Source organism: Ambystoma mexicanum, chromosome 3q, assembly GCF_040938575.1.
Source record: "Ambystoma mexicanum isolate Mex_15411 chromosome 3q, UKY_AmexF1_1, whole genome shotgun sequence".
Lineage (NCBI taxonomy): Eukaryota > Metazoa > Chordata > Amphibia > Caudata > Ambystomatidae > Ambystoma > Ambystoma mexicanum.
The window spans coordinates 922,274,778-922,290,404 of NC_090926.1; the positions used below are offsets into that span (position 1 = coordinate 922,274,778).

General features: G+C 48.2%; 1 protein-coding gene across 1 annotated transcript in view; it reads right to left on the minus strand.

The window, feature by feature from the left end:
- Positions 1-15,627, minus strand: part of LOC138583117 (ATP-binding cassette sub-family A member 9-like) — a 2,332,105-nt gene that overhangs the window by 651,722 nt on the left and 1,664,756 nt on the right. The window contains exon 28 of the mRNA XM_069655077.1: positions 13,012-13,103. Within this exon, the coding sequence (XP_069511178.1) occupies positions 13,012-13,103 (92 nt within the window). The remainder of the gene's footprint in view (positions 1-13,011; positions 13,104-15,627) is intronic.

A 15,627-nucleotide genomic window follows, 5' to 3' on the forward strand; every position in this document is an offset into this window, starting at 1 on the left:
TGTGATGAGGGTAGCACCCGGGGCCGTGGAAGAAGAAACGGCTGATTTGGCAGATAACGGGACACGAGGGTAAGCCTCCGACAACGGAGGGAGTACATGTAACGTGGTGAATTGAAGAGTATTGTGCCCATATTGGAAGACACGAGAGTGGCCTGATCTCCCCTCATCACTCGAACCCCTCCAAGACACCTTCCCATTAGGATAGTGCAATCAAGAGCTGAGTCCGAAGACTTCCCAGTAAATGACCACACTAGGGCGGTGGAGCCCAACAATACTCAAGCCCACGCACTGTACCCGAACTGCCAAAATATTGACAACACCGCTGACAACACAGCTGGTGGAATGGCGCTCAACCCTAAATGATACCGTCTACCAGCAGGGAGGCACTGCATCCACGCTATAAGACATTCGTACACCAGATTAATGCTGACACCGCAGTGTTGTGCTTAAACCCCCCCCCTCTGGAATTTGAAACGAGGAATGTTTGAATCGAGCTATACTACGCCAGGTGACTGGACCAGGGGACAGGACCGCGGTTCATCTGTGCAAGCGCTTACTCCCTCCGATCGGAGAGGCCCCATACACGCATACTAATAATTTGACAAGTGGCAAAAGTAACCTGGCCACTGGGCAGATAGACGCTGGGACCGGGCTCCTTGCGTAAATAACACTCAGGCGGAGCACTCTCTACGAAATTTGTGGTCTATCCCAGTGTAACGCAATGGATACCCCACTCTAAGTGAGCTCACAGGCGACGCTAACGGGATGTGTAAGGCCCCCGCACCTTTCTGGATCCCATTAGTGAGAGGTGGTGAACACCCTAATAACTGACAATTCGCTGAGATGCAGACGCCCTGACACAGTGATGCCACCTCGATTACGACTGCAAGGGACTTGCCCTGTTCAACTGTGGGCAATATTATCCAAATTGACTGCCACTGTGACCCCACCACGGTCAAAGTTAACCTGGGGAGATATCTCTGTGAAGCAGAAGTGAGCACCGTGCCACGCCTACAAGTAGGTCCCCAGACTGGTTGAGACCAACCCTCCAACCTGAAGAAATTCTATTCCCCTGAACGTGATATACCTGCAAGCTGAGCTTGGTTCATTCTCCTGGCCTTCTAGGGGAACTGCTGATCACCCTGTTCAACTAACTCTCTCGCACCAGCGCGGTGGCTGATAACTGGCGTCCTGACCGGTGCGGATGATCTGCCGACTCTTGTGAACTCTCACACTGAACCATCGGGAAGGATAAGACCAAGAAGGTATCCACACAAAGCACTATGGACAAATTTGCAACCAGCAGCCCCACCGCAGTGATGAACACAGACCCGCCGGCATACCCAGCGCCGGAACCCTTGACGCTAAAAGATGTTATGGCAGCCATTGCTAACTCTTGCTCCTCCATGGAGATAAAGATGGACGGAATCTCGGCGGAGGTGTCTTTCCTCCGACATGAACTCCAAAAATTGTCCTCCCGCACAGGAGAAGTGGAGAATCGAGTCTCGGAGGTGGAAGGTACACTATCTGGGACAAGTCAAAAACTCTCACAGGCAATGGCATGTCTTAAGACCCACGGGGCCTGGGTTTAGGAGGGCGAAGGGAAATTGCACCACAGCAACAATGTCCACATACTGGGGCGCCCAGAAAACATGGAAGGTCCCAGCATGGAACTATTTTTAGAACAATGGCTTGCGGACCTCTTTGCTCCAAAATCCTTTTCAAACTTCTTTTCTGTAGAAAGAGCTCACCGGATACCTGCGTGGAAGCCGATCCCAGGCGCCTCCCCCATGACGGTTATAGCTAAACTCTTACCGAGACAGGGACGCTATTCTACAGATGGCTCGAGCAAAAGGGACAATCATGCCCAATGGGCCTCATTACGACCCCAGCGCTAAACCATAGTGCTATTAGCACCATGGTCCATGCCGGGGTCCGCCATGGTGAATGGCGGAATTACCGCCCCATTCCAAGGTTGGCGGGGCGGTAATTCCCCATTCACCATGGGCCCTTCCCCATTCCCATTTTTGCCCCATAGGGCTCAATGGGAATGAGGAAGGCGCTAAGTACGGTGCCGCAAATTGCGGCACCGTACTTAGCACCAAGGTCCCTTTGCGGCACCCTACTTTAACGCCTGCTAAAAGCAGGCGTTAAGGTCGGGTCCCGCAAAGGGAACTCGTAATCAGGCGTTAAGGGTTTAACAGCGCCGACACCTTTTACGGCGCCGTTAAACCCTTAACGCCAGGGTCGTAATGCGGCCCAATGGCTCAAAAATTGCCTTCTTTCCGGATTATACCCGGGAAGTGCAGAAGGCCAGAGAGTCCTTTGAATCGCTGAAAAGAAAACTCCACTCCATGAATGTCAAGATTGGACTGCTATTCCCGGCTCAGCTGAAAATACAACATGACGGCACTACGGTGCACTTCTCTGATCCTCGTGAGGCCTGGAGATGGGCGGAAACCCATATCAACGGCGACTAGAGTTCGGCGGACCCGGCTCCCGGGGGCAGATCTCGATCCAGATGGAACCGGGAAAGCCCTATGCGACATTCCCCACCACCAGAGCCGAACGTCCTGGCCCAAGACATTGGCCCCTGAGATCAGCGAGTCGGTCACGCCGACTGAGGACCAAGAGAAGCATGGCAGCAAATAAAAAGATGATGCCCACTGGACGAGCAAGGGGTGTACTTATATCTCCTCTTCGCTGGAAGGCACTCTTAAAACGGTGGCCGCCCCGGGCCACCACTCAAGAACCCACACCTTTGGCAGGGACAGTAAGTTTCAGATTGTGTATTTGTATTTATTGAACATTTAAAAAATAAAATGAGCTTCGGCAAGAATTATAGCAATCTAACATTCTAAGCCACCCTCCTAAAGATGAAGATGGTTGTAAATCAATCTTCTTGAAGCCAGTCACCTTGGAATGTCCTTAGTTTCAAGGGTAAGGGAGATCCAATTATAGGTTGCTAGGAAGTTCAAGAGAAAACATGGAAAACAGCAGAGGATTGTCAGTGAATGGGGAGTTTGCACATCACTCAGCAGCATTGGGTGCAGTAGGTTAGATAATAAGGGCGATATTGCCTACTTAGCCAGGACAGTTTGGATCAGTATTGGCGGCAGTGTGCAGCAGAGAAGCGTGGGTTGCATGAGACAGATCGAGGAGGAGGCCGTGTCTCCTAAGGCAGCCAAGATGATCCTGCAAGGAGCATGAGAACCAGAGTTGAGCGTCACAGCTGGAAGGTAAACCAGTGCACATAGGAGGCCGGACATCCCCGAGCCGAGAGGCATTCTGGGGCTTATGCAGTCCTCCCAAAAGTAAAAGGAGCTGAGCTACGAGGACCAGGATATCAGCACTGCGAGGGGCCAGATACATTTTTCTATTATTTATTTATTTACAATTATATATACAAACATGCGATAAACAAACAAGCAAACATAAGGAAAAAGTAAGTGAAGAGGAAAAAAGACTCGAAAAGTGGATAGTTCTAGTTTTATGTTAACGCTGACTCTGTAGCTCGGAATGTCAGCAATGTTTGGGTGACAGATACTTCAAGTTGGGGTGGAGTATAGGGAGTGGGCGGGGGAAACAGGGGAAATTGTGAAATGTTTATTGTTATTCAAGTATAGTCGTATGTTCTTAGGTCCACATGCTCTGGCAAATAGCGATATCCACCGCACATCATCCAACACCAATATGCACCCACACGAGGTTCCCTATATGTTCAAGTATTCTTCCATACAAATCAGATGGCAGCAACATTGACCCAACCAGCGGCCACAGACAGCCATAGGTCCCTTCGGCTACTCACCTGGAATATGAATGGAATGGGCTTGGGAATTAAGAGACGTCTCATTACCCAATCCCTGAACAGGTACTCCCCTGATATAGCCCTCATCACGGAAACGCACTTAGCGGGCTCGTCCTGTACCTTATTTCATAAAACAAACTATCGCTCTGCATTCCACACAGGATACACTATGCGATTCCCGAGGTACCCAGATTTTACTGCACAAATGCATCCCGTTCACCCCACTCACAGTGGAACAAGACCCCAGAGGCTGCTATATGAACTTGCTTGCCACGTTGTGGGGGGAAACTTTGGCCCTGGTTGCAATATTCTCTCCACCGGGGCTCAGAGCTCACTACCATTTACTCCACTACCCAATCCTGGATGGCAGACAACTGACTCTGCCTCAATAGTGAAAAAACAGAACTTCTGCTCATTGGGTCACCCACTACTCTCGGCAACCTTGTTGAACAGTACCTATCCTTCACTATTGACAACATCCCCATTAAGGTCTCCAATAATGTAAAGACACTTGGAGTCTACCAGGACTCCAACCTCACCATGGACAGGCAGGTTAACGCCATTGCGTCCTCATCTGCCTATTACTCCAAAGTCATTAACGCATCCAGACCCTACCTCTCACGCCAGAACTGCCTCACAAATGACAGGGCAATCATTGGTTCTAGGCTTGATTATTGCAATGCCCTACTCCTAGGGACATCGTGCAAAAATGTAACCAAACTCCAGCTTGCCCAAAATAACGCCCTTAGGGCAGCCACAGGAACCTCCAGGAAAGATCACATATCTGAAGTTAGAAGGCAGGCCCACTGGCTCCCTGTCAAAGAGAGGATTGTGTTCAAAACCTTGGCCATCACGCACAAGTGCCTCCATGAGCTCGCTCCTTCATACCTTGCTCAGCAAATCACAAAGCACACCGCCACCAGACCACTCAGGAAGTGCTATTCTAACATAATTGTCACTCCCAAAACACGAAAAGCCCACGCGGGAGGTTCTAGCTTCCCCACCTTGGCAGCCACCCACTGGAATGCTCTTCCCTTTCACTTAAGAATGGTAGACTCGCACCATGCCTTCCGGAAAGCCATCAAAACCAAACTCATTATCTAGAGGCTTACGCTCTTCATGCAAGCTGTATACCTAACCACTGTTTATTTGCTTCTAATCGTTACCCTGCTTTCCTCTGTATCGCACAATATCTCTGCCCTCTTTAACTAATAGACATCTGTTAACCATAATCAAATTTTCTTACATATTCTTGTAACCGCGCCTCGATGCCCACGGGCTGCAAGTGCGCTTAACAAATGCAAATAAATAAATAGATGACATCACCACCATTGTAGCGAAACACCAACCAGACACCTGGATTCTAGGGGGGGATTTTAATGATGTAATGTGCAATACTCTTGACCGCACTCACATTCGAAGCCGCAATCCCAATACCCCCACTAAAGTGGCAGCGTTTGGATCCGCACTGGGCCTCCGAGAGGTATGGAGGGAGCTCCACCCTGGGAGCAAAGGCTACTCTTTCCACTCATGGGCCCATGGCTCCCTTTCTAGACTAGATTACTTTTTCCTCCCTGCCACAAATACGCACAGGGTACTCAACGCAGAACTACTCCCCCGCGGTATCTCAGACCATTCACCATTGCTGATTGAGAAACGGGTGAATGGCCTAATTCCCCCCCCCCCGCCCCACATCATGGCGGCTAAATAATTACTACCTGGGCTTCTCCGATTTCGTGGACCACCTTACTGATAAGACTAATGAATACTTTGAAGTCAACACGACATTGGTCGATAGCCCAGTGGTGGTATAGGAAGCATATAAAGCTATGCTCAGGGGATCAGCGATCTCCTGGATATCCAATAAGAAAAAAGAGCACCTACGCACAATGACGGAGGCTGAAAGGGAAGTGGGAGGCCAAGTACATTCTTGATATGACCCCCGAAACTCACTGCTCCCTTGTTAAAGCTAAGGAGTATCTTCATAATATCATGCTAGATAATGCGAAACAGGCACATAGGGAATCGCGAACCCGGGCTTATGAACGAGGGATAAGCTAGCAAAATGTTGGCCTGGCTGGAGCAGAGGGACAGGGTATAAAGACAGGTCAGGGAAATAGTAGGCGAGAATAACAAGCCGATTCATTCGGACCAGGGAATGGCTGAAGCATTTGGTTGCTTCTACGCCGCCCTCTACTGCAGCCCGACCTCTCTGCCAAATCTCTCCTTCTTAGACGGCATCACTTTGCCGAGCAACAGAGGGTAGACCTGGACGGGGATATCACTGAGATTGAAATTGCCAAGGCCATTGCGCAGCTTCAATCTGGAAAGACGCCGGGACCCAATGGTTTCCCGGTGGAAACCTTGAAGAAACTGGGTGGTGAAAAAATTGCAATCCCACTACATAAGATGTTCCTCCGAGCCAAGGAGCAGGGCACCCTCCCACCAGACCTGCATAGGGCTGCAATAGTGGTCATCCCTAAACCTGGCAAGCCTTCCGAGCGGTGCACTTCATGTAGACCCATCTCACTGATTAACGGAGAAGCCAAGATTCTTGCTAAACTCCTTGCTAATAGACACCAACAAGTCATTTCTTCATTGGTAAATCCGGACCAATGCGGCTTTATGCCGCATAAATCAACACAAATGAATATACGACGACTCCATCTACTGCTGGAGCGTGCCCCTATCGTAGATGGCCCAGTCGCGCTGTTTGCAATCGACTTCGAAAAGGCGTCTGATTAAGTAATATGGGATAGCCTTTGGGAAACGATGCAATGCATGGGGTTTGGCAAGGCCTTTTTAAGTTGGGTACAATTGCTATACAATGGCCTGCGGGCGGACGTAAAGGTGAATGGGTGGCTCTCTGGATCGTTTCCGCTCGGAAGAGGTACGCGGCAGGGGTGTCCCTTGTCCCCCCTCCTGTTCGCGCTAGCGATTGAGTCGCTCGCTCTATGGTTTCGTCAAAGTAATGAATGGTCGGGTTTCAAATGGTCGGATGGCAGTGTGGATAAGGTATCCCTATATGCCGACGACTTGCTAATTTACATGAGTGACCTGACCCGGACCTGCCCAGTAATTTCACAGATGCTGACACGCTTCACCGAATTCAGTGGACTGAAGGTCAACTGGGAAAAGTCAATCTTTTTCCCGGTGAAGTGTGGGATGCACACTACCCCCCAAAACTGCCCATACAAAATAGAAATTGACGGTTTTCGTTATTTGGGAATCTGGATCTCTGGGGATCTTTCAAAATATGTAAACCATAACCTCTATCCGATCACGGACCGCTTTACCATCGATGTCCAACACTAGAAACTCCTCCCCCTAACACTGAAGGGGAGAGCGGCTCTCTTCAAAATGATGACACTACCGCGTTATCTATATGTGTTACAAAATGCTCTGCTCACAGTCCCCGACTTGGAATTTCACTGAGTTTAAAGCCTTTTCAGGGACCTCATATGGGGGCGGGGTGGGGAATCCCGAAATGCACTCACCACATTGCAGGGATCGGTTTGGGAGGGTGGCATTGGGGTACCGCGTCTCAAGACCTATTATTGGGCAGGCATGTTAGAGGTGGTCAATGACTTACTCCATGGGGACCAGGAACTCCTGCATATCAAAGCCAAACTAGCCGATATACATGGTACCCAACCAATCCACTTGCTCTACCAGCCACTCACCAGACCTCTGCTGCGGATGATGGGTGCACACATTACCACCGTCTGGAAACACGCACATGCCTTCATCAGTTGGGGACACAAGGTCTCCACGGTACAACCCTTATGGCAAAACAGTAACCTACCTGAATTGTGCAAACTTAGGGTATCGCCCAGGTGGACGGAAGAGGGGATCGCTAAAGTAAGCGATATCCTTGCCGAATGAGGCACCGCCTCATTTGAAATCCTGCAACAGCGATTCCAACTCCCAAACACTGAGCAGTATCACTACACGCAATTTATGCATGCCCTGACCAGACATATCCCAATAAACACTGCCATGCCAGAATGCACACTGTTGGAGCGCAGTGTACTTACGGCGGGCATCCCCACCAAACTTATTTCTATCCTATATAATGCCATAACTGACTTGCCACCCCGGAGCCATCTAATCTCAAAGGAAAATGGGAAAGGGATGTGGGAACTGTGGAGCCGGAGGATTGGATACAGGTACTGGTGCACCCACGAGAGATCGCGATTTCATCCAGACTTTGCCTGGTTCAACTGAAAATATTGCATTGAGTCTACTATCCCAGGACAGCGCTGCATGGCTGGAAACAAGCCCCAAATCCAAATTGTTTAAGGTGCCATGATGAGGAAGGAACCTGTATACACATTCTATCGGAATGCCCAAGAGTCAAACTCTTCTGGACTCAATGTTGTAATAAACTAACCGAAATTCTTGCCCGCACCATTACATTAGACCCGAAAATACTGCTCCTGGGCATCCCGGATGAAAACATTGCTAACAAGTGGGAAGGACTGTTCCTATCTACGGCCGCAGGCCTGATAAAACGCAACATTGTCCAAAAATGGGATACCCCGGACTGCCCGACCATAGATCAATGGATTGCCGACATGGACGTGTGCGGCGAAGGAACACAGAATCTATACAGCAAGAGGCTGCCCAGCAAAAGTCGGGAACATTTGGGGAAAATGGGAAGACAGGTAGGATTGAACACCTAATTGTGCGGTGATATATGTGAACTACTCCTCTGATCATGTGTGTGGCGATATGCTATAAGTCCTTGACTACGATATGTGGATTTATGTAGACTTATGTATACCTTTCATGTGAGTTTATTTGTTTGTTCTGAAAACCAATAAAAAAGTTTTTATCCAAAGGAAAAAAAAAAAAGAATCTGCCTGCAGCAATCTATGGACTGTTTAAAGTCTGATACCTTCGCAGGGTTGGGCATTGCTTCAAAGAATTTCGAAAATGTGAATAGAGAGTGCAGAAAAAAAGGAACTGAAGTCACTGACTGCAGTGCCTCAAAATATACTGTCCCTGACGTCATGTCATGGACAGAGCCAACAGGGAGCTGTGCTGTCCCCCCTGGTGGTGGTAAGGTTTCCAAAGAACAGCTGAGCTGTGGATTGGGTTATCAAACATACAGAATCTGTCGGAGGAAGGAATCTATTAGAAAAACCTTTTATGTTGTGGTTGGGCCCTGTGCCTGAGATGTAAATGTGTAAAGGCTGGAAGGGGGGTATCTTTTATTAATATAGATATTACAGCCAAGTCCATATTCAATAATACTCTGCTTCTTTCTCTACAGATCTCACTACCTCAAAGTACCTGGGAAGCCAAATGAGAACAGGATCCAAAGATCCAAGACAAATCTGGGACCCTTCGAGGAATCCTGAGGAAGGAAGATGCTCTTCCACATCACAGTACCTTGGGTGCCTTGGCAAGTGAAGTGGTGAAGTTTCTTGGTTTTACTCGAGAAGACCCCTTGAGGAAGGAACCCCCTTGGAAGAAGTAGTCACTGGGATGTCGGTGTCAAGAGGAAGAAGGGAACCAAGCAGTGTCAGAAAGGCAGAAAAGCAGGTCTTTCGCGGCGGTCTCCGATGTTGGGTTGCTACAACGGCTGTGGATGTCCCACGAAGATTAAACTTGCTGTGGACATCGAAAAAGGCTTGGCTGAAGAAGAAAAGTCCTTGGTGGCAGTGGATGGCATTTGCTGGTGACGGGTGCAGTGGCGGAGTTATGTGTTGGGTTTTGGGATTTTGCGGTTTACCGACTTCCAGTTCTTCCATGCTGCAGCTGCAACATGGACCTCAGGATGGCTTCTGGCGACCTGTTCATGACCACTGCACTGGACTGCAGACCCTCACCAAGTCTGGAACCTTGGCACCTCGTGGATTTTGGTGACGGGAAACCCACCGGCAGACACTCCTCTTCAGGCAGCGACACTGGATCTTTTCCGGAGTGGACAAGTGGACAGATGTCATCGCAGGGATGCCTCTTGAAGGATTCTTCAATGATTTAGAACTTTTGCAGCTCCAGGTGTCAAGCAGCACTATGCCAGGGTACCCCTTCATCTGGGCGACACTCAGCAACTTGGCCTCCAGCGGTCAAAAACACTCCTCCGGACTCTGGGTCACACAAACATCTTGGCTTTTCAACATATTTAGGCACTCCCCTTCTGGACCGACAAAGATTCCTTCTCCCAATGGCAGGCACATATGACTGGCTTCCAGGACACTTTGGGTGAAGAAAACAGTTGCACAATGTACCCTCGTAGCTAGGGGAAGAGGTCGCCTATCCAGGTCCTCTCTGGCTCATACCTTGAATCTGCACGGCAGCTTTAGGATTAGATGAAGAGATGCAGGCACAGACTTCTTCCTGCAGCTGGATTCCAGGATGCAAGCTAAAGACGACTTCAGTTTCTGCTTCAGGTTTCTTGTTTCAGCTCTGACGAGGAGGTGAGTGTGAGGTCCCCTGTTATACAAAACACTCCCCATTCACTCAGGCTGAGCCAGGCTCAGCCAGCCAATCACACAGGTGCATTCATGCAGGCTGCACCCAATCAGGCTCACACTCATTCAGATAATTCACCAGAAACCAGAGACCCAAAACACAGGATGTGGATTGGGGGCTACTCCCCAGCCTTTCGGTGCATTACACTGCATTCATTCCAGTTTCAGTTAGGGCTGGCTCATACATTGTGTCACACAACCAAAACCAGACACCCACAACACAGAATTCATATTGACTACTCACTCCATTCATGCCGGCTCCACCCCAAGGGTGTACCTACAACAAGCAGCCCCTGGGAAGGCTTCAGCCAGTCTGGCAGGAGGCATCCCCAGAGCCATATATAGTCCTTACACCCAACCATTCAGAGGACGGGCTTCTCGTGATTTTGGGAAACAAGGGGGTATGGCAAAGGAAAAGGAAACCAAGAGGCCACCAGTGTTCATCTTAGCTGTGTTTAGAAATCTGTTGATTCCTATGGCTGGGGCTTGATATGCCCAAAAAATGGAGAATACCTAAAGCCACGGTCACATCAGCATGAAGCTGCCACCAACCTAAACCCTGCTGCTCTGTGGGCAACACACATGTGCCCAAAAACATACACTAGGGGTAGACTAGGGGTACAAGGCTGTACCCCTACCTATAGGTGCCTTAGGTGTACCTCATGGGTACTGTTCACCAAAAGGTAACAATGGAGAGCTGCACTGTCAGGGGCCCAAACTAGACTCCTGTGCAGAAAGACACACAGAAAACACCAATAGAGAAGTGGCAGGACAAGGACAAGGAGGCCCTATCCCACCAACAGCATTTCCAGCATTACAAATGTCTTTTCCCTTGGTTGTCCCAGTGGGGAGCTCCAACAGTCCTTCACCAGGCCTCTTGATGTCTTCATATTGACACCTTCCTCTTTCCCACAGCTGTAATGAACTTACCTTGAGTTCTGTCTGCCCATCTAGCAATGTCAGGCTGATATGTATCATTTCAGCATAACAAGTGGGCAACTATTTATTTATGAAGTGGAAACCCAAACAAAACATGCTTCTTTGTTCAGTGGGTTTTTTTCTCCTGATTGGATTCAACTAAAATATATTGAACATCCAAGGAAGTGGCTACAAGTAGAAGCATGGAATCCTGGAGATAAACATAAACCCACATAATTCAGATTTGTAGTAGAAAAACAGTGGCATAGATAAAGGCAGGAAAAATTAGTGAGGTACTGCTTAACAACGTGTCGTCTTTGAAGTCTTTCGAGGAGGGTTTAAAGGGAACATACATTGCTTGATCTGGCAGCAGAGGAATTTAGGAGAATTGTTGATGCAGATATTGGACTCGACAGTGCATCTAGGAAAGACAGGTTGTGTGAAAATCACAGGATTATACATTGAACAGGAGCACAGCTGTGGATCCACCAACAAAGTAATAAAGACTGTATTGCCTTAACCTCCGTAACCTGTATCACCTCTCACCACGCCCTTCCAAGAGTATCTTGAATGGTGCTGAGGGAAAATGTGTGTGTCCAATTTACGAAGAACTGTAGCCCAGCTCGTAAGGTGTCCATGCTTGCAATTGTATCCATATTAATTAATTCATCTTTTGTAACGCGCTTAATACCGGGGACCACGCTCTAAGCACAGGACCGTGATTCAAACCTTTGTTGCTCTGCGTTGTTTTGCTTCCAAGACAAGCATTTTGTCCCTGAGCTATCCTCCCGGATTACTGCACCTTATTATTCTTGTTGTATAGCCCCGTTTCTTCACAGCTAGCCATTACCTATATAAAACTCAGCACATACATATATCCATATGCTTATTCAGCTCAAGGTTGCTTGCATGAAATTGCCAAAGTGTATGCCAATTAGTGCAGTACTGAAGTTGTGTTTTGTCTGTGTGCAGGTTAGCACCTACCCAGTTGCAGTCAAACTGATTTCTCATAGTCCGCTGAAAAGGCATCAGTTCACATAGACATCGGGTCCTCATTGGTACAAAGGTGAGCGCATTGCATAGTTCCCTTCAATCATTCAGTACCACAAATGGCGTATGGCATCTGTGTTAATGACTTTACCTGTATGTTTTGTTCTTCCTAAGCTTCCAAATGTCAATGTTGTTATGCACATTATTATTATGCATTAGTACGTTATCCTTATCAAAAACCTTTAGTGACTACACAGAAAAGCAAACAGCGATATGCTTGGCAAATACCAATACATTAGTTTAGTATACCTCAGGATGAAGCCCCAATATTCCACTTCATCGCACTAAGTCTAACCATCAGCCCCCATGCCTTCCCCAAAGCCCTTCATGTCTAACTACCCCATGTCTCCACCATAATCTACGTATTTCTTTCATGAGCCTCCAAAGCCTTTCACATTTCCCAACATCCCACATTTCTATTCATTAGCCCCACAATTCTGGCATGCCCCGCATGCCTCCCAAGCAATCCACCAAGATTTATATTCGTCTGCCATGCCTCCCCATCAGTCGTCATGACTCCCACTTAGCAACCACATATCTTCTCCACATCTTGCCCGTCTTCCCATAAGCATCATCTACAGCTTTTCAATGGCATCCCATGTCTTTCTCTTAGTCCGCATGTCTCCCATTCACCACTGCATGGCTCCCTCACACTTCCATGTTGCTCATAAGATCCCTATGCATCCATCTGTATCCCCCCGACCGCCCCATGGCTCCTGTTGAATATATTAAAGTTCAGTCAACAGTACAAACCTGAACACTGGATCTCTCCTGAATGTTTTCTTTCCATATTTCATCTCAAGGCATCGGAGAAGCAGAATGAATGCAATGCAATGGAGGTAAGGCTAGAAAAAAATAGAAACCTCAGCTTGAGTATCGTGAACGTAGAAAGTAGAACTTGTTTCAGTACATAAATATCACCACAGACATAAGCATAGAAATGCAGGCAATAATTCAGATCACTGGCAGAACACTTTTTAGAGTAAGAATGCAATTCAGTGTAGCGATCCCCCCTCTTGGGCCACCTGTAAGTGAAGAGAAGTTACACTTCATTTTTATGCAGGATCCCACTCCTTATGTGTTCATTAATTATCTACTTTTTATTCTGCAGGTCCTCCCATCCCAATGCACCAGCTGGGAAGCAAAAGGAGAGCCAGGCCCCATGTTAGGCAGAAACCTGTGCAGTTCCCTTAGGGGCCACTGCAAAAGATTTAGGACTACAGGTGGTTGGAAGTAAACCCAATTGGTAGCAGTCTGTACCGCCCAGATTTACCTGGTAGCTGTGGCTGAGCAGTCAGACTTCTCTCAAGATGAGTTAGGGAGTATATAGAGTATACACAATAGGTACAGAGATACAGTAGCACAAGCAAACACTGACCAGAGCTTTGGTGTAAAAGTATATAATTATTTATTTAAAGACACACTTGTAAATTACACTAGCACAAAGAGGTAAATACATTCAACACACAGTCGCTATTATATATATACAACCCTAATTAGTTATTAGACCAGTCTTAATGAGAAAGACCACTTATTTTCAGACAGAGGTGAGCGCTTAACATAAGATGGCACTCTAATAAGTTATTAAAAAGGGAGGTAAAAAGGCAGAGTTATGAAAGCACACAAATTTCAATATTTTTCAACGAACCACAGTGAGGCAGGTTAGGCAAAGTCTACTGGAGAGCAAGGAAGTTCAAATGCCAGGCCCACTCTTAGAGAGAGCAAGCGAAATGTGTCCAGGATCACACAGTGGGGTAATGCCCAAAGAGTCAGAAAAAGTTAGTTAACAGGTCCCAGGCTAACCCAGGTTAGAAAGTCGAGGATTTATTGTCACCCCGAACGATCTGTTGCAAGGGAAGCCAGGCGGGACACAGTACCTGAAAGTGGGAAGAACGCTCCAGCGGGGGCAGTTGTTCCTGGCAGCGGGTGCAAGTCGGTGTTTCGTCCAGAGGAAGAGGAGGTCTCTTCGTGGAGGAAAGCTGAAGGTCGTTGCGCTACCAGGGAAGAAACCAGCCGCAGAGTTTCCCGGTTACAAGGTACCACCCTTTTCTTCACGGTAGTGGTAAACCGTGGTATTCCGGTTGCCGGGGTGCTTGGCACGGGCAAGGCGGCCACAAGATGGTCCAGGAAGGCGAAAAGATGGGCAAACTGGTTATCCCCACCAGTCAAAGGAAGAAGACTCTCCGGACGGAGATCTCCTCTGTCGTCGGGAAAAGTGGTGAGACGGTTCAGCAGGGCTCCACCGGTGGTGTCGTTATTGCAGGTCGGCTCGGCTTCTCCCCCCTTGGATTCTTTAGGTCCTGTGGAGACTTCTTAAGTTCCAGTCCCCAAAGCCCTGCTTTTATGCAGAAAATCCCCATTCATTCAGCCTAGCTGTCACTCAAACATGCTAAGTGGTGAGCCGGGTGGCTCACCACTTGGGCCAATCACACAAGAGTGCGACTTGAGTTGCCGAGGCAACTCAGTCCAGGGTGCCTAAACCCCCTCCCACATCCCCTGTGGTACCCAGACAGAGTGGCACCACTTTTGGAGGCTTCTGTGGAGAAGCCCGCCAAAACGTGGAACAAAGGGCTCGACTTGGGTTGGAGTCACAGAAGCGAACACAAACGCCATTTTGGAACCAAGTTTCGGCAAAAAATACCAACCAGTGAATTTATATTAATTTAATAAACCGGCGGTATGTTCGAGGCTATTTTAAAAAGTGGTAGCCTCGAACAATGGGAAAATCCCATAGGGATATATTCGCGGTCGAATATAAAAAGTAGTATCCCCTGCCACCAGCCAAAACTCGGTCGGGGGGGGACTGGACAGTGCCCCCTCGAACAACAGACCCCGGGGCAATTGAATTGCCCCGACCAGTACGTCCACAATAGGATGGTTTGTACTGGTTCTGTTTACAATTTGAGACTAGTAAAGCCAATGGTGACCTTACATGCCCTGGGAGACAGTAGTCAGTCCCAGGGTATGGAGTCTATGTTTGGGGATCACTACGACACCCCTGGGTTACGGCACGGAGGGTGCTGTGTAACCCATATACCAAAAACACATGAAGCCCTATGGGGTAAAGGACACCATAGCCCATAAAACACATACAAAGTCAAAGGAACACCTCAAATCATGTCTAAGAGAGGGAGGAAAAGAGTCTCACTCTTAGCAGGAGAAAAATATAAACCCCAAAAATCCAGCAAAGCTGCTGGGGGACTCACTAGGTTTGGGAAATTAGCCTTTACAGAGAATTCTCCCTAACACCCCAGATGAATCTAGGACCTTTCGATGGGCCTTGATGGATGAAGCCCCTGTTCCTTGTCACAGTACCTTGGGTGCCTTGGAAGGCAAAGTGGTGAAGTTTCTCAGCTTTAATCAATGGAG